An 18,285-nucleotide genomic window follows, 5' to 3' on the forward strand; every position below is an offset into this window, starting at 1 on the left:
TTGTGATAGGTTTTAGTATTATGATGCACTTATATTCCTTTGCTACAGTCCAATAAATCAGATTAATTTATATAGTGTTTAATAAGACTTCGTGGGACTTTGTCCTGAAGTTTTGGGAGACCAAGAAACCAAACCCCTGCAAGAGGGTCGTCCATTTCAGGCATGCTTTTGTCCTTGGTCTCGCCACTATCGTGCTAGAAGCCTCTTCCGACTTCGCTAAGTTTACTTGCTCAAAAAGAAAAAAAAGGCCCCAGTTCCCAAAATTTAAAATGAAAAATTCCAGAAACCCTCTTCGAAATGACGAGATTGCCCCTGCCTGATGCTTTTTCCTCTTCGACTGGTTTTGGATCATTTTGATTGGTCAACTGCGAAACCCAAGACCCAGAAAAAGAATCAAATGTTTCCCTAATGATCAGAGGATGAGGCCAAACGTGTACTAAATCTGGTTGCCAAAGTAATCTTTGTTCCTATGCCCCCAGTTGCCGGAAAGCATTTGGTTGAGTTGACAAGCATTGGCAAGGGATCTTCCTGAGGTTTTGTGTAGTATTGGTGGATTCTGGTTCCTTATGCTACTACCTCTCTCCCCATGAGATTGGCCAGTGAAAATAAAACTAAGATAAAATAATAAGAATGTTGTGAATGACACATATTATGCGCAAAGACAAGGGTTATAATAAGTGGCTAAAAAATTGGGTTACCTAATTGAATGTAATGCAAAAATATTTAGAAAATAAAGTCACATGTTATTCTTGAAAAAACACATAGTCCCCTTAATTATATTGAGAAAATAATATCTACCTTTGATAAAATCATGGTGTTTTGAAGAAACTTTCATAGGACTTGTTTATTAGAATCTAGTCTGAAATGACTATACCCTTTTTGGAATTAGTGATGTCTAATGCTAAACACTGGAAAAACCAATTGAGTATTAAATATATTCGGTCGTAGGATTATAATTATTATGAAATTTCATGAAACTTGCGAAGACTAACCTCAATAAAAGAGATTCCAATATGTTTTTGTTATAGAAAAATACAGCATGAAAACATGTACAACTTAGGCAAAGAATATTTTGGCAAAACAAACGCTGGTCTTGACCTGAAATAAAAAAGTCTCCTGTCTTCTGCAGACAAGAAGACTCCTGCAAAACTCAAATCAAAGTCAGGGGCATTTTAGTCATCCGAAAACCCTCTCTCTCTCTCTCCCCCTCTCTATCTCTCTCCTCCTCCTCAAAAAACAAGGGTTTATGCAGGGCTTAGCTGCAACGCCCAAAAGCCACTTCCTTCCTCCGCAGAACCGCTCCAATGGCGTCCTCCCGCGCCCAGAACTAGGGCACCCACCTCCCAAGATCCGATTTTGCTCCCCCGGAACGTCCCTTCGCCCTCCGCCGATGTTGAAGCTCCTGTCTTCTTCGGCATGCCTCCACACCCGAGCCCAGCGCGCCGCGATTCGCCCCCTCTCGCTGGGGAACGAGCCGAGCGGCCCATTGCTCAGGGCGCTGAGCTCGCTGCGAGGGCTGGTCCGGAGGAGCCCCGATTCGGCGCAAAGGGCGTTCTTTTGCTCCGACTCGAGCGGCGACGACGGGGCGGCGGCTGCGGCGGCGGCGGAGGCGCAGGCCGAAGGCAAGGCCACCGATTCCGAGAGCGATGTCGCGGAGAAGCCCGTGTCCGCGATCATCCCCACCAATCCGAGGCTCGATGATTATCTGACGGTGGGGCTTTCTCCTCGCATTTTGTGCGTAATTGATGCATCCTTCTGTTGCTAACCGTTCGGAAATTCACGTGTAATTGAGTTCTCTGTTGTGTGAATGCGCGAGAGTCAGTGCAATGTGGACGGGAAATGATGACGGTTCTTCTTAAAGTTGAGAAACATGTAATTGGGAGCAGTTGCATCTTGCTTTTTCATCAAGTTAAAGTTTTTGTGTTTTGAAGTTGACTTGACAAAAGCTCGGTTTCAGCTTTCGTTTTGGTGGTAGCAAGAGAGATTTGGTTGATATCACGGAGAATGAGAGCGAGAGAGATTTGCCAATTGACCAAATATGTTATAGAGAATGCTGTTTCTGCCCTGGCAAGCCCTGTTGCTGTAATAAATTTGGTGGAATGTATTTTCTGTTGCATTTCCTGTTGGCAGTGGGGATTCAGAAGTTGATTTGATATTCATGGTGGCAATTCACGTTTCGATGAAGCTCAACTTTTTTTTTTTTTTCCTGCTATTTGCTTAAGTGCTTGTGTGGATGGATTGGCATTGGACGTGTGGCGCATCATAGCTGTGATTTCGTGCGGTTTTGATGTTTGTTTAATTAGGAATTCCTTCAAAGGAAATTTCCTCCATATAGTTTTTGTCTTTCTGTTTAGAGTACTCTGTTGTGCCATTGGTTTAATTTTTCTCTTGAGTCAGTTACAGACGTGTGCTGGAATTCTGAGTATATTATGAAATAACTCTGAATTGCTGCTGTAAGCATGACTGTGCGATCAACTTCAACTCATCACGTGTTATAATTTTCCTTTTTGTTGCAGGTTTTGGCATTACCCTTGCCTCATCGGCCATTATTTCCTGGATTTTACATGCCGATATATGTAAAGGTAGAGCAAAGTGTCTCATGATCTCCTTTTCTTATTTTGCAGAGCACATATACTTAATACTTGGTGGCAGATGTTTTTGCAATTTATCTTACAAGTCATGCTTTGCTTAGATTTGGTGCTATATGTCAATAACACACCATTGGTAAGCTATTTTGCCACTATGTGTGCTCTTGAAAGAAAGAGGTCATTGTTCCTCCCTGCCTTCACTTATATATGAAGGTGCCGAAAGGCATTTTGGATCTCCAGCATTTTTTGGGTTGACCGCTGGTTATTAACAGTTACATAGTTCAACATGCATCAACCTGAGTAAGAATGTTTTTTTGGTCCATGAATGTTCATAGTTTTCAAGGCGAAGATCTTCTGTTTTGTTGATGATCTTGTTTGATATCTTCATCAGCTGAATGATCTTGACAGAATAGAAAAATTATGCAGGATCCCAAGTTATTGGCAGCTCTGCAGGAGTGCCGGAAAAGGCAAGCCCCATATTGCGGTGCTTTCCTCCTGAAAGATGAACCTGGTGTTGATCCTAGTTTGGGTCCTGCTTCAGAATCAGACAAAAGCATTCATGACCTCAAAGGAAAAGAGTTATATGATCGCCTTCATGAAGTTGGTACGCTTGCCCAGGTGCTTGATCTCATTATCACACATAATGCTATTTAGATGTTGATTATAAGTTGATTTACCTTATTGTTCTCCTGTCTTATAACTTCATGTTCCAGATATCAAGAATCATAGGAGACGAAGTGACTCTTATTGGTCATAGACGACTTCGAAAGACTGAGATGGTGAGTATTTTCATCAAAATTTACCAATATTCTTTCTTGCATGTTTTCAAAGGATATTTCCTATATCACTTTTTAGCTTATCTAAGCTGCTGTTTTTTTATTCTTATGTTAAATGGTTCTCTGTTACAGTTGAAATAATTCTTTCTGGAATCTGGTGTAGGTTAGCGAGGATCCCCTCACTGTCAAAGTTGACCATCTTAAGGCATGTTTTAACTCTTTTATCTTCTTAGTTTGGTTGGGTTAACTAATCCCAGTGAGAAACACTGGTAGGTAAATATCTGACTATGTCCAATCTTTTTTCCTGTTTCCATTTACAGGAATTACCATTTGACAAGGAGGATGATGTAATAAAGGCTACATCTTTCGAGGTTATATCAACCCTCAGAGATGTTCTGAAAACAAGCAATCTTTGGAGAGATCATGTTCAAACATATCAGCAGGTTCATTTTCCTCCTCCTGCTTGTACTCTATTCCTTCCCTCTCATAGTTTATTTGTCCGTTTACCATTTTCTGCATTACTGCTCTCTCATAGTTTGGAAAGTATGCTTATCGGGGAAGGTGAATCCATGACCAGTTTTCTTGCTGTGCTTATTCTTCCCTTTTTTCCCTTGTAGTGATTACGAATTTGGTAACTTAGAGTACTTAATTTTGATCCTTTACGCTTCTGTGTTCCATCATAGTAACATCGTTTTCCCCCTTTTGTATCTGCAGCATATAGGCGAATTTAATTATGCAAGATTAGCAGACTTTGGAGCTGCTATATCTGGGGCCAACAAATTGCAATGCTTGGCAGTGCTTGAAGAGCTTGATGTATGTAGGCTTCGTCATATTTATTCCTGCATGGTTTTGTGATCTTTCATTGATTTAATTGTCTGCAATATGTTGCCATACCAGGTATATAAACGTTTAAAACTTACCCTGGAGCTTGTGAAGAAAGAACTGGAAATTAGCAGAATCCAGGTACTTCCTTCCCCTCCCCCACCCCCCCAGGGCCGCGGGGGGTTTAGTGGTAATTCTCTAGTTAGCCTGAATGAAAATGCAAAGTTCTGTCACTTGTGTTGAGAAGTGAAACTTCATCCTATTATCTGTTTAATCGGGAGTCTGATGACTCATGTTAAGGGGCTAGAGATATTGCTGGCATTAATGTTGCTAGTTGGGTCCTTCAAGCATACCCAAAATCTGTTATCAGCAAAAAATAGTAAATTTAAGTGACTATAATAACATCTTTCATTTGCTTGGCACATTCATAGGAATCGATTGCAAAGGCAATAGAGGAAAAGATAAGTGGTGAGCAACGACGTTATTTGTTGAATGAGCAGCTGAAGGCTATAAAAAAGGTAACTTCATCTTAAACCTGTTTTTCTTCTTATAACCAGGCTCCTTACTGTTCTAATGAAGGATACCTGCGTTGAGGGCCTGAGGCAATCAGCGGCATGTGAGCCTGGTTTAGTTGTGTTTTACTTTTTCCTTTTCTCTTTTTCCTTATTATTTTATTTTAGTTTTTGGTTTCTGGTACTGAATTTGCTGTCCCTGACTCAGGAACTTGGTCTGGAGACAGATGACAAAACAGCACTTTCAGGTTTGTCCTGTCTCGATCTATATACAGAAGATCTAATTGAGGAGGATTTATTTTTCACTAGGGCTGAAAAGTGTATTGGTTCTAGTAATACCATCAAGTTGGACTTGTGTTGTACTCACATTTTCATGGCATGAGGTGGATTTTAGCAAGCCCAAACTTACTGCATGTGACGGGTGATGTTTCAAATGTTTCTAGTATTGCTTTTTGGGAATGAGTTTGCAAGAATTTGAGAAAGTCTAACCACGTACAGTGGACTCTGTCTTTTGTGATTAACTAAAATTCACTTGAAAGATAAAAAACATATGTAAAAGGACCTTTATGGTTATAATTGGGCAATTCTATGATTGACAATCAAACCATCAGTGATAATGAGGATTGCCTTCCCAGATCCTGAAGATATTTTTCAACATAGGACTCCTCATGAAAACTTCCAATTTTGTACTGGCTAGAGATGCTGTGTTGATTGCACTTGTTCTTTAAGTCTTCTTGTTTGGAGTTGGATAAGAGGAAAACTTTGTCCTTTTGTTCCCTTTGTTTTGAGAAGATGTGCAGTCTATCATTAGTTTCTGTTCACTTGCTGCAGCAAAATTTCGTGAGAGAATTGATCCCAAGAAGGATAAAATCCCAGCTCACGTTTTGCAAGTTATTGAAGAAGAGCTTACAAAATTGCAGCTACTAGAGGCTAGTTCAAGTGAATTTAATGTGACTCGGAATTATCTGGATTGGTTGACTGCGCTGCCATGGGGAAATTACAGGTCTGTGAGTTTGTCTACATTTTTGAGATTGATTGGGGATCAATTTTGTTAGTGTGCTTTTTAGCTAGGTTGCTCTGTTTATAAATATTATGTAATGCAAATTATCATGGTGGGGGACTGCGAATCAATCTGTATATCAAGAATGTGGTTTCTCAATTAGAGTAAAAAGATTTACCATGTTATATCAAGGGTGATTATTGCTTAATTACTGGCATCTGGCTTTCAAAGAATTGAAAAATGGATCTCTTCAGTGTCTTATGTTTTATGCTATTCCTGTTTCCTGTTGGCTTTTTCAACAGGACGATATTATATTGGATGAGGGTGCATTTTTTAATGCTCGTATACTTTCATGTGGATTCCACTGGTGCTTGTATCTGGCGGCTCATGTGTATTAGTTTCCTGCTGTATGATGAGAAAAATTTACCGATGGTTTGATAAACAAATTTTTTTCTGCTGGTTTTTGTTCTGGCTGCCAGATTTGCCATGTTCTGGTTACTTTCGGATTTGTTGATTCTTTTCAAATGCTGTAATTTTCATGTTCAACCAGTGACGAGAACTTTGATGTACTTCGAGCACAAAATATTCTTGATGAAGACCATTATGGATTGACTGATGTCAAGGAAAGGATATTGGAGTTCATTGCTGTTGGCAAACTTAGAGGAACCTCCCAAGGTGTGTAAAACTTGTTTTTTCCTTCCTCTGTTTGACTTGTACATGCACAGATATGGGTTGCTATTACATTGTCGATCAATTATTGCATAGTATATATGATACTTTTTGAAGTGAATGTGCTCATTGACCCATTACATGGTGGAAATATCTGTCTTTGTTGGAAATACCTGTATTTATTACATAGGGGATCCAATGTTAAGTGCTTTGTGTTTTAAGAGGTTTGGTAATATCCGTCTTTGTTGGAAGTACCTCTCTCTATTATACAGGGCATCCACTGTTAAGTCCCTTGTGATCTCTAGAGGGTTTATCGTCGAAAACTACTCTTTCTACAGGGGCTACAATGTACTTGCTCTATTATTCTTTTGGTTTTCATTTTTGTTCTTTGTGCATGGGAGTAGAGAGTTTGGAGGTTTGAGCTGATCTCTTATGTTTTATTTGGTTTTTTGATCATCCATTATTAGACTAGCTGCCATTTTATTTGACTTTTTGCCGATCATCCATTATCATTGTTAGAATACTTAAATAATAAATTGCACATTCATTTAATAGTTTAAACTTTTAGAATAGTTGATGGCTGTCCCAGAAAACTCACATGGTATGAGAGCTATAGGAAGTCTTGAGTTCAAATCTTCCAGGCCCCATTTGCCTCTCCAATCATATATTTCCACGCTTTAGACTAAGGCCCTATTTGGTTCAGCTTTGGGAATGAGCATTTGTACTTTAAAGTCCCTTGACCAAATGCAAATGCGTTTGGTTCGAGTTTTTGAGCGACTTTGGTAAGATGTAATTCCATCTCCAAAGGGCTCTAAGGGCCCTTAGGCCAAAGTAGGTCTGGAGGTCCTTTGGAAACTTGTATTTCCCGAATGCAAGTTCCAGTTATTGTTCACTTCGCGGTTACTGTTCATCCGCGAGGAAAACCACCTCATGGAGATCGACGACTGCCAGCCAAGGGGGTCGTGCGCGCCAGCGACTGCCGCTTGAGGGTTGCCCGACCTCGGTGACTGTCGCCGGACCTCAGGTGACGCTTGGGTTGCGTGACCTCAAGCGACGGTCACTGGGGTCGAGCGACCTCAAGTGGCTGTCGCCTAGGGTCGCGTGGCCTCAGGCTGCCCAGTGACTGTCCGGGGGCTAGATCCGGCCATCCGGACCGCCGGATCCGGCAGTTCGGTGGCCGGACTTCAAAAAAAAGTATATAAGTGTATTTTTGCTTTTTTAATTTAATAAAAGTTAATTACAAATACAAATCTTATCAAATGATAATTTGGCCAAAGTTGTTTCTCAATGCAAATTTTACTAAACAATATTTGCATTTCGGAAAATCCCCTTCACCCAAAGGTATTTGCATTACTGCAAATGCATTCCCCAAAAGCCGAACCAAACAAGCCCTAAGCCCAAAGTCCAGCTTATGTGTGAGGGGGATTGTTGGAATTTATAAATAATAAAATGCTTTCATTTAATAGCTTAAATTTGTAAAATAGTTGATAGTAGTTCCACAGAATCTCATAATCATACTAATCACATGGGTGCTAAGCGCTTTATGCGTGTGAAAAATGCTGGAAATTGCATGTTGATTGTTAATTTACAATTCAAATTATCTTTGTTCAATAATTTATGTATACATAAATAAGTGAGTATCAGTCCACTGTGAATTAGGAGAAAGATTCTAGATCTTTTGCAAGTGGAAGCATTGATAATTCACGTACGCAACTTTGTGTATGTGCCATGCCTTGTGCCTTGGCCCTTTTCTTCAAGTGTAACTTTTGGCATGTCTGGTGCATTCGTTGTGAAAACTTCTGAATGATTGGACTTGTCAGTCATAGAGAGACAATCTGCTGTGATTTTGTATGTTCATTCTTTCATCTCCGTTTTGGCTATGTATGCTTTACATGGCACTCCTATTTGCCTGGTGACTTTGTTCTTGTTTTAGTTCTCTGTTTTCCTGGGTTTAAATGGCTGGAGGGCGCTATTCCTAATATCTGTTTCTAAACCCAGGTAAAATAATTTGCCTATCTGGTCCACCGGGAGTGGGTAAAACTAGTATAGGTCGCTCTATTGCACGTGCCTTAGATAGAAAGTTCTTCCGCTTTTCTGTTGGAGGACTAGCTGATGTCGCTGAAATCAAGGTAGTTTTTCTTGTACATTGTTATTTGGCGCATCAGCATCTCTTATAACAGGACTAGTGCAAAGGTACACCTAAATATGTTTCCTGAGTTGGCTTTCAGGGGCATCGTCGAACATATATTGGTGCAATGCCAGGGAAGATGGTGCAGTGTCTCAAGAATGTTGGAACAGCCAATCCTCTTGTCCTTATTGATGAGATTGACAAGGTGTGGGCAATAACTTCGCTGGTCACTGTACATTCCTAGTAGAAAGTTTAACCTAGACCTTATCTCCTCCCTCTCCAACTGTCGGTTGACATCCAAGACATCTTCTTGACCTTCTGGTCTTGATTGTCAAGAATCTTAGGAAATCAATTCTGGGGTCAAATTTCAGCTGTGGTACCATTTTTGTGGTTTCCAGAATGAGACGCAAGATGGATATTACAAATGTTACAGTAGATGACTTCAGATTGTTGAATGAGTTTGTGGTTCATTGCAGTTGGGAAGAGGACATGCTGGAGATCCAGCCAGTGCTTTGTTAGAACTTCTTGACCCAGAGCAGAATGCTAATTTTCTGGACCACTATCTTGACGTCCCAATTGACCTTTCAAAGGTTAGTTCTCATGCTGCTAAAAGTACTAGTTTGTTGTCTACCTTCTGAGTTGTGTTAGACCAAAGTTGTTTATGAATGGGGCATCATGGTAAGGCAATTTCATTGCATTTGACTTGGCTGCTCTTGGACTCCGAATAACTAGCTTTTTGATCATATGTTAATAATTTGGCTCCTGCTTGATGAGAATGCAAGGAGTACTGGAACTTCTTACCTATTGGTTACCAAAATGACAACCAAGACATGCTTTTTATTTACGTAATTCTGCATTGTTTAGCTGGAGCATGCATTACTCTATTTATAGGACTTTCAAAAGTGACATGGATTTTAGCTATTCTGACATTTTTCATATTTAAGCTTTTCTACCTATGCTTATGTGTCATTCCTTTATTTGAGCTTCCTTATTGGTCATTGTTATATGTGTACGCAGGTGTTGTTTGTTTGTACTGCCAATGTGGTGGAAATGATACCCAACCCTCTCTTGGACCGGATGGAGGTCATAGCCATTGCTGGGTACATTACAGATGAGAAGGTGCATATTGCCAGAGATTATCTGGAGAAGAGTACTCGAGAAGCATGTGGCATCAAGCCTGAGCAGGTTGGTTCACTGCATGGGTACATCTGCATTGGGATGGAGAAAATGTGTTACAGTATGAACATGTATCGGTCATAAGGTTTTATAATTCTTGTTTTCTGAATGATTGTACTTGAGTTGGGAGATTAAAGTTGCTCTATATGTATGATTAATAATTCTAGATAGCTTTTTGCTAAGGTGCATCTTGAGTCTCACTGAGTATTAATGTTAAAGGTATCTAGGTATCTTGAACAATGAATTAAGGTGTTGTATGTGTCATAAATATTTTGAAAGCCTATTCTCTTCCAGGTTGAAGTGACGGATGAGGCTCTTCTTGCTCTAATAGAAAACTACTGTCGAGAAGCAGGGGTTCGTAATCTGCAGAAACAGATAGAGAAAATCTACCGGAAGGTGCGTTGTTATATTTTTTTGACAATTTGATCTCCTCAAAACAATTATAAGATAGCTGTCCTCACTCATAAGTTAAGCAGAAAGCTGGACAGTTGCTTTACAGTTGGGTTGCTGAAAGTGTTGCCGAGGACAATGCTTTTGTTTTTTGGGCAATTGACTTCACTACTTTAGTTCTGTGACCACATAACTAAATCTGCCAGATTGCTCTGAAACTTGTCCGGCGAAGAGAGCTTGCGCAACCTGTCCAGGCTGCACAGGTAGTGGAACCCAGTGAAGCAAATGTAGAATGTGTTGATAAATCAGGTAAGCAGGAGATTGAGAATAATGAGCATGCTGGAGCCCAATCGGATGAAAGAAGTGGTCATGAACAAGCTCTGGATGTTCCGAATGAAGTGGATGTCACTGCTGACCAGGTACAGCAGCCAGCTGATCAACTTGCAGAAACAAAGATACCTGATATCCTTTGTTATACATATAAGAAAATTCGTCCGTTGATCCAAAAAATTGGTTTTGTGGTGTTTCTCAAACCAGAACCAACTAAAATTTGACCAAAATGAAACTAAAGTCATAAAAAATAGATCTCAGCAAAACCAAATGCTTCAGTTTGATTTGATTTAGCTTCTGTTTAAATTGATTTGTTCAAAGGCACAAATTTTTTTGTCCAATTTGAAAGGCTTAGCATATAAGTGCAGATTCTAGCTTTTGCTCACAGCAGTAATCAGTAATTGTACAGTTGGTACTGTAGAACAGAATGATGTAAAATAGTCAAATGAAGCACAAAAATAGATCAGAAAGTATTTTAAGCCATAGAGAAAAAGTCAAACCAAAGGAAAAGTAAATTATTGGTTTCGATTCTTTTCCCTAAAACCAAAATGAACCAAGTAATAGGAAATTTTTTTCTTCTCGAATTCCCTATTTCATGCGGATGGACATGCATGCAAAAAATGTGGTTGTACCATTTCTAATTCAAGGGAAAAAATTTTCGGACCAAAATTGATGTTACTTGCATGATTGTAGCATTCACTTGAGTGCAATTGAATCTATATTACTTTTCAGCAGGTGATTTTGCTTTAAGTTTTTCTGTATTTGATTCTCTTTTCAATTCTGTATTTACGGTGCACGTGTTTACTTTGTTAAATGATCCTTGACAGGGCCATACTGATGCTGAGAAAAACCAAGAAAGTGAAGCAATAGAGAATTCAGAAAAGGTTCTGGTAGACACATCAAATTTATCAGATTTTGTTGGCAAACCTGTTTTCCACGCGGAACGGATCTATGCCCAGACACCAGTAGGAGTTGTAATGGGTCTTGCATGGACTGCAATGGGTGGCTCCACCTTGTATATAGAAACTACTCAGATCGAGCAGGTTGAGGGAAAAGGGGCCCTCAATGTCACTGGACAGCTCGGGGATGTCATGAAAGAAAGTGCGCAGATTGCTCACACTGTTGCAAGGGCTATTTTGCTTGAGAAAGAACCAGACAACCCCTTCTTTGCCAATTCCAAGCTTCATCTCCATGTTCCTGCCGGGGCTACCCCAAAAGATGGGCCTAGTGCTGGTTGTACAATGATCACGTCCATGCTGTCACTTGCCATGAAGAAGCCTGTCAAGAAGGACCTTGCAATGACTGGTGAAGTAACGCTCACAGGGAGGATTCTTCCTATTGGTGGGGTATGTTCTGTATAAATCTTTGTTGTTTTTATCTTTTGCACAGAATTGTCTCCTAATTTTCATAGTTAGTGTTTGGATAATCTGAATTCACAGTGTCTTCATTGTGGTTTATCAGGTAAAAGAAAAAACTATAGCCGCTCGGAGGAGCGAAGTTAAAACCATAATATTCCCTGCAGCGAACAGGAGGGATTATGATGAGCTCGCATCCAATGTGAAAGAAGGCCTCGATGTGCATTTTGTCGATGACTATAGTCAGATATTTGAACTGGCTTTTGAGGAAGATGAAGCTGCAAAAAAGTGATCAGTCTGTTTACATTGCTTTGCCCAAATTTTTTCGCGTTGGGAAAGTTGCGGGAATTAAACCCAATTTTGTACAATATCTTCATAGTCACCCAAAACGTGGGAAGGAGCACGGGACTCAATTGTTTATTGCTAGAATGGTAGGTACCTTTTGTTTTTTCCGTTTACATTCTTCACACTTATTATACCAATAAGAACAGCTCAATTCTTTGAGGTGATAACATTTTAGGCCATTGAGGACCGAGGACTAACTGATTTGCCGTGATCTTCGTCTTTCAGGTCTTTTTTTTTTCTTTCAATATGAACTTCTCGGTGTCACTGTGATGTATAATCTTTGCAGCCGTCGTAGTGATTGTGTCACGTACTTCTTAATGGTCTCAAGTCTGGACCCTCGATCAGAAGTTCCATACTTGTATGTTGCCAGGAGTAAGTTGAATTTGCTAATGAGTTACATTATGCCTGTTTTGGCTTTAGTTTTGAGCAGAAATTCATGGCAAGACTAGAAGTTTAGAGGAGATAACTTATGACGGTTTCTAAGGTTTCCGTACCGGGGTTGATCGACCATTTCGAGTGTTGCGGCAGAGGCGCGATGAAGATTTCAATGGGCGATGAGCGCACCAGGTGTCGTGGAGACGCCCTCCTTATAAAATCAAACGTCGTGTACTTTTACAAGGTTTTAGTTTTATTTAATGAGTGCTACGCAAAATTGTTTATTGCTCACCTCATAAATGTAGATACATAGATGGAATTACGTAAATTTGGTGTAGGATTTAGTTTTTTTTTGTTTATTTTATTATTCGATAACTCACTTTCGCAAAGATTAGTATCATAACTAGGCTTGGCCATGGAAGTGAATCGATGACGACATAAAAAAGAAATGTGAGAATCAACATGTTTGAGAGGAAGGTTTTTGGTTTCTGAAAGATGCAAATTGAGGATTATCTGTATAAATAAAAAAATCTACACCTACCCTTTCTCAAAAGAAACCCAAGTAATGAACAAAGTTGAGTAAGAATTGCTGGATGGACAAGTGTAGGGCGTTCTTATTGACGTTGGCTCATAATGTCGCATTTAATATCGTGAAGAAGAAGATCATTGCAAGTTTGTTGAATGCCATGTCGAACATGTATGAGAAGCCCTGCGCAATCAACAATGTCTATCTTGTGATGTCTTTTTAACTTAAAAGATGAATGATGGTGCGTTATTGCCGATTATATCAATGAATTTAAAGTGATTATTAATCAATTGAGTTCAGCTTGACTTAGAAAATGAATTTTGTGCTTTGATATCATTATCCTCATTATTTAATAGTTGGAATATTACTGTTATTATTGCCAATAATTTCTCTAGGTTAATAGGCTTGACATTTGATGGGATTTGTTATTTGATTCTAAGTGAGGACATTCACGAGAGAAAAATATAGTGAACATGTTTATTGCTTTAGTAGATGAAACTAGAGGAAGAACTAATACTCATGTTAGTAGAAATAATACAAATTGAACAAACATAGTTAGTTTAGGACTAGTGGCACTATCTATCGAAATTATGGCGGATGGATCATCTTTGAATCGATTTCTAAGCTAAAGAACGAGAATGGTAAGTGAATTAAGGTTAAGTCTACTATAGCTAATAGTAATTCATATAATGTTGTCATTAGGGATCTATGATTTGACTAATGGATTACATATTTTAGTTGTTCATTTCATGCTACACCAAATATGAATTGATTTACTACTAATTAATGCATGGATAATGGTAAAGTGCAATTGTGCAACGATGATGAGTGTGATGTTGTGGGTTTGCGACATTAAAATCAGAATGTAGTTGATTAACTTGTATGTTCGTAAGTTGTTGCGATTTTCTGTGGAAAAGTGGCACATTTATGCTAATGTTTTTGGATGACTACATGAGAAAGACCCAGTGTTTATGCTTAGGCACAAGTTTGATGCTGTTGTTAAGACTAGATAGGTAGGAAATTTGATTAATAAGGAGATTGGTAAAACTATTAGGCACATGTGGACTATTAGTAATGTGGATTTTTACTTGGAGTTGTTAAATAAATTTTGCATTAAAGAATGCATGGTGAGATATTGCATTGGTGCTAATGAACCATAGCAGGCTATAGAGTTGATAAGTAGAACATTAGATGATCCATAACATGCTTTCTAGAACTGCTATGACTAGTCTCTGCAGATGCACTTAGTTTGATGAGTTACCTACTAAATAAATCCCCATTGATCGTGGTTGGATGTCGGACTCTCGAAAAAGTGTGATAAGATAACATTACTAATTACTCTATTATTGGAATATTTGATTGTCCATGTTATGTTTGAATGAGTGATGATAAGCTTGATGGAAAGGTAATAAAATGCATGTTCCTAAGTTATATACTAGGTGAACAAAGCTAACATCTATTTAATCTATTATCAGTAGAGAAATTACATTCGACAAGTATTTAGTACTTTTGGATAGGAGTGTTTATAGCAATATTCTTATGGATTTGAATGATGTTAAGCTCAATGTGAAGATGTAACAAGAACTCCTTAGGTAATTGGTAATGGTGAAGTAATCAACATATTTGGTGTTTGTGGTAAGATGAAGCTTATAGAGCCAATAATTGATGTAACTATTGAATTTGACGAAGTTTGTATTTGATCTCCTAATACATGGAAACACTTATGGTTTTGCTTTATTTGAGGTTGAGGAGATTGTGTCAGAAAATTATTGTGAAGTAGTTAAAGGTATATGTGGAGTTGGTGTTTAGATGAGGTCCACATTTATGGTGGTTGTAACTTTTTGCGAAAAGTATCCATGAGGTGATTTTTTGTGAACTTCACCTTGAAGCAAGTGTTGAAGCCAATAAGGGCGCGCATGACAAAATTTCTATTTCTCGATTTCTCTGTTTCTCTGTTCCCCGGAACAAATTTGGAATAGAAATCCATTTGTAACGTAGTTTGATTTCTCTATTTCTGAAACAGATTTCTATTCCAGAAATAGAGAAATTGAAGAAATCAGAAGCTGAAATTTTTAACTTCTCGCCTAAAATAGAAACCAGAAACTGAAATCAAACTATATAAAAGAACATTGCGCTTTCTTGCTAATTTAATTCACTCATAACCACAACTTCACAAATTATTGCTAATTTTCTTTTTCTTATTTTGCTCATGTTATTTTTCGCATTTTTTTTCTTTTTCTTTTTCTTTTTTTGATAACTTCCTCTTTAGGATGAAAGGCAATCGAATGAGTGCCCAATTTTCAAAAACGACCAAAGTTCTTAAATGCTTACTTAAAAACAATGGGGCTTTTTCCTCCTAGAAAAGGCACGCGCATGACTAGTTGAAGAAAAAGTTCTTACGTAATAGATGAATAAAAAACGTGCCTAGAAATTTAACCTTATTTTTTTACGGATTCAAAATTCTTGCAAAATCAAAATAATTAGATTGTTACACAATCTTGAATTTTAATTCGAAGGCAAGAAATTCAAGAGAATCTCTCTTTGCTATGCAAGGGCCATTAAAGGTTCATTGAGTAACAATAAAGAAATTAGGGATGAGCAACTCTACTGATTCAATTCGAGAATCAAAATAAACCGACCTTCCCCCGATTGGTTTCTAACCATAAACGTTACTTTAAGGTAGAATTCTTATATATTCATTTACACCATTAATTTTATTTTGTTGATAATCTTATATAATACTAGTTTTTGATAAAATGACAAGGTTGTATAGGCGTCATTGATGGCATTCATATTCATGCTGCCGCAAGTATTGTCCGAACCTACGTATGATGAGCTTGCAAACGATACATTGACCGAGGAGGGAAACCAAATAAATACGCTTAGGAAAATAATTGCTAATAAAATGGCAAAGGATAATAATATGCCGGAAATTTCATGAAATTGTATTTTCAACTTTTGTAATGTATTAGTATTATTTCGACTATTATTTTATATTTGAGGATTTCCTATGTTGTTTTAGTATTATTTCGACTATTGTTTTGTATTTGAGGATTTTCTATGTTGTTATCTAATCAATTTCTATTCCTAGAAATATAAATTTCGTTCTGTTATCAAACGAATTTCTGTTTTAGAAATAGAAATTTTGAGTCATTATCAAACGGGTTTCTTTGCTCAGAAACTTGTCTAGGGAATAGAAATTAAGAAATTGGTTTATAACCAGAAATCAATTTCTGTTTCAGAAACTTTGTCATGCGCAGCCTAAATATTATGATAAGATTTGTGCGAGATTAAGAGATTATTTCGTGAGGAATTATGAAGCTAAATATTAGATGTAATTAATACTTGGAAAACACAGCATTTGAGTGACTCAAATGTGGAATTAATCATTGTTGTTCCACTTAATCTATATTAAAATTCTTTACTCTCTTCGTGAACGTATGTCACATCAACCAAACCACTTAAATTTGGTATCTGATTTATTTCCTTAGTCTTTCTGTTTTATTATTCAATTGCTTGCTTCTGCAATAGTTGGTGTTCAATCTTGTAATTACTTAAATACACTCACTCTATATCCTGTCACACTTAGGTGGGGCGGTTTGGCATGGGGAATTTTGGGTCGTATTCTTTTTTATCAGATATAGGCCCAGACATACATGTTTTCGGTAGCGTTCGATTTCTCTGGAGAGAGCTGGTAAAGGGACATATTTTCTGTAGTTTCTCTACTTGGAAGCTATGTTCTTTTCTTAATGAAGGGCCGTGTCAACTCCTGCCCTTTCTTGGCGTTAGCCTACGACATGTTATGTTATTTGATTGTAGCTTTCCCAGTCGTTGTTCTGTCCTCATGTGTAGGTGTTGAATGGGTTTACATGGATTACTTGAAGGTGAAAAAGCAAGATATCCCTGTTAGGTGAAAAGGATTAAAGAAAAAGGCCCACGGGGACGAGAGAAAAGCTTCCCCGAAGTGAATCTGTTTACTAATGGAGAATGCAAACAGGGAAAACTAACAGTCGTCCCTGCCATGGACGTTCATCTCATCTCTCAGCTTGGGCCATCTTCTAGGATCCCTATACGACGACATGAAGGGAGCAGGTCGGTTGTCGGGGACTGTGACGAGAAATGAACGTTCCTAGGGAAAGTACAGGGACACTGCTGAAACGTCCCACGACTGCGGCATTTGTCGCAACTCGCCGCTCCATTTTCACCAACATCAGGAATGGAGAAAGTTGCGATAACCTCGGAAAACGTCCTTGGAAGCACAGGGATGTTTTAAATATGTCTATGCCCCAATTTACAACTTGCCCTGTGGTGTACGTTGACGTCGTTCAAGGGAGAAAACTTTTCCACTTTTATGACTCGGTCGCTTGCTTAGTAAACAAATTGAACAAAGGATATGTTGGAACATTTCTTTACTCGCAATAGACGGAATGTATGAAAGGATCAGATTGAACTATTTTGACAAGTTTCAAGACATTTATTTTGCTATTTGAAAGTTTTAATTGAGCGATAAAATAGCAAAGTAATACAAGATATACAAACTAAAGTCTGGAGCAGCTCCTTAAAATTTTCGAGAGATCTAATAGACTCGCCTTATTTAACAGCTCAATTATGACCATTAGATGCAACTTCATTGATCCGTAAATTGGTAAGTCTCGTATCTAAGTCGACAATCCCCCAGCTGAAAAGTAGCCCCCATATTTGAAGGGCAATTGTTCCTGCTTAGACCAGCTGCAGCAATCAAGCAATTGGCACAATAGGATATCTCAATCTCTCCATTGCACGCCCCATGGCCATAAAAGGTTTCGAGGGTTAGACCATTGCCATTTTCTACCTGGAACGTGCAGTAGTGACTGTAACCCGAAATTGGAGTTTGTGTAATCAAGTCATGGAAAACTTGTTCCAAGGCATCGTGGTAGTATGACTCGTCAGGCCACCCACTGAAGTCTTGGGCGTTGCAACCAAAGTACACCACCGTCGTGTCCGGATCAGATTCGGCGACCTTGTCGGAAAGATAAAATAACACAAGCACCAGAGTCGCAATCCTCTTGAAAGAGCCCATTTTTTCGTTCCTCTTCTTCTCAGTTCTCTATCTTTCTTTGTAGAGAAGTTGTGGAATGTGGAAGGCGCGGTCCAGTCCATGTTATATACAAAATGTTGTTGTTGCTGTCTTTGTTCTTGTTTCTGTCCTTGGCCCGGTGTGGTAAAAGTTGCCATCAGCAATGACGGAGGAATCTGCTCAATCTAGTTTCTGTCGCACAATCCCAATTCCGGGGAATTTTTTCCTCTGCATATG

The 18,285-nt window shown here is 38.6% G+C and overlaps 2 protein-coding genes across 2 annotated transcripts; one reads left to right on the forward strand and one right to left on the reverse strand.

Annotated features, from left to right (window-relative positions):
* The first annotated feature begins 1,225 nt into the window (after positions 1–1,225).
* LOC104428250 (lon protease homolog 1, mitochondrial) lies at positions 1,226–12,302 on the forward strand. The gene is made up of 20 exons (XM_010041249.3): positions 1,226–1,711; positions 2,517–2,582; positions 3,015–3,206; positions 3,302–3,367; positions 3,528–3,569; positions 3,685–3,807; positions 4,079–4,177; positions 4,262–4,327; positions 4,618–4,704; positions 4,907–4,946; positions 5,530–5,701; positions 6,249–6,373; positions 8,366–8,496; positions 8,596–8,700; positions 8,972–9,085; positions 9,513–9,680; positions 9,966–10,067; positions 10,268–10,480; positions 11,219–11,737; positions 11,853–12,302. Exons 1-20 carry the CDS (start codon positions 1,247–1,249, stop codon positions 12,036–12,038), a joined length of 3,081 nt encoding a protein of 1,026 aa, XP_010039551.2. The 5' UTR covers positions 1,226–1,246; the 3' UTR covers positions 12,039–12,302.
* Positions 12,303–17,619: 5,317 nt separating this feature from the next.
* On the reverse strand, positions 17,620–18,051 carry LOC120290614 (antifungal protein ginkbilobin-like protein). Its single transcript, XM_039306945.1, has one exon. It carries the CDS (start codon positions 18,049–18,051, stop codon positions 17,620–17,622), a length of 432 nt encoding a protein of 143 aa, XP_039162879.1.
* Positions 18,052–18,285: the final 234 nt, after the last annotated feature.

Source organism: Eucalyptus grandis, chromosome 2, assembly GCF_016545825.1.
Source record: "Eucalyptus grandis isolate ANBG69807.140 chromosome 2, ASM1654582v1, whole genome shotgun sequence".
NCBI lineage: Eukaryota > Viridiplantae > Streptophyta > Magnoliopsida > Myrtales > Myrtaceae > Eucalyptus > Eucalyptus grandis.

Coding starts and splice junctions, on each gene's coding strand:
- LOC104428250 (XM_010041249.3), top strand. CDS start 1,247: ATGCAGGGCTTAGCTGCAACGCCCAAAAGCCACTTCCTTCCTCCGCAG. Junction 10,481..11,218: donor TGGATGTCACTGCTGACCAG/GTACAGCAGCCA, acceptor GATCCTTGACAG/GGCCATACTGATGCTGAGAA. Junction 11,738..11,852: donor GGATTCTTCCTATTGGTGGG/GTATGTTCTGTA, acceptor GTGGTTTATCAG/GTAAAAGAAAAAACTATAGC.
- LOC120290614 (XM_039306945.1), bottom strand. CDS start 18,051: ATGGGCTCTTTCAAGAGGATTGCGACTCTGGTGCTTGTGTTATTTTAT.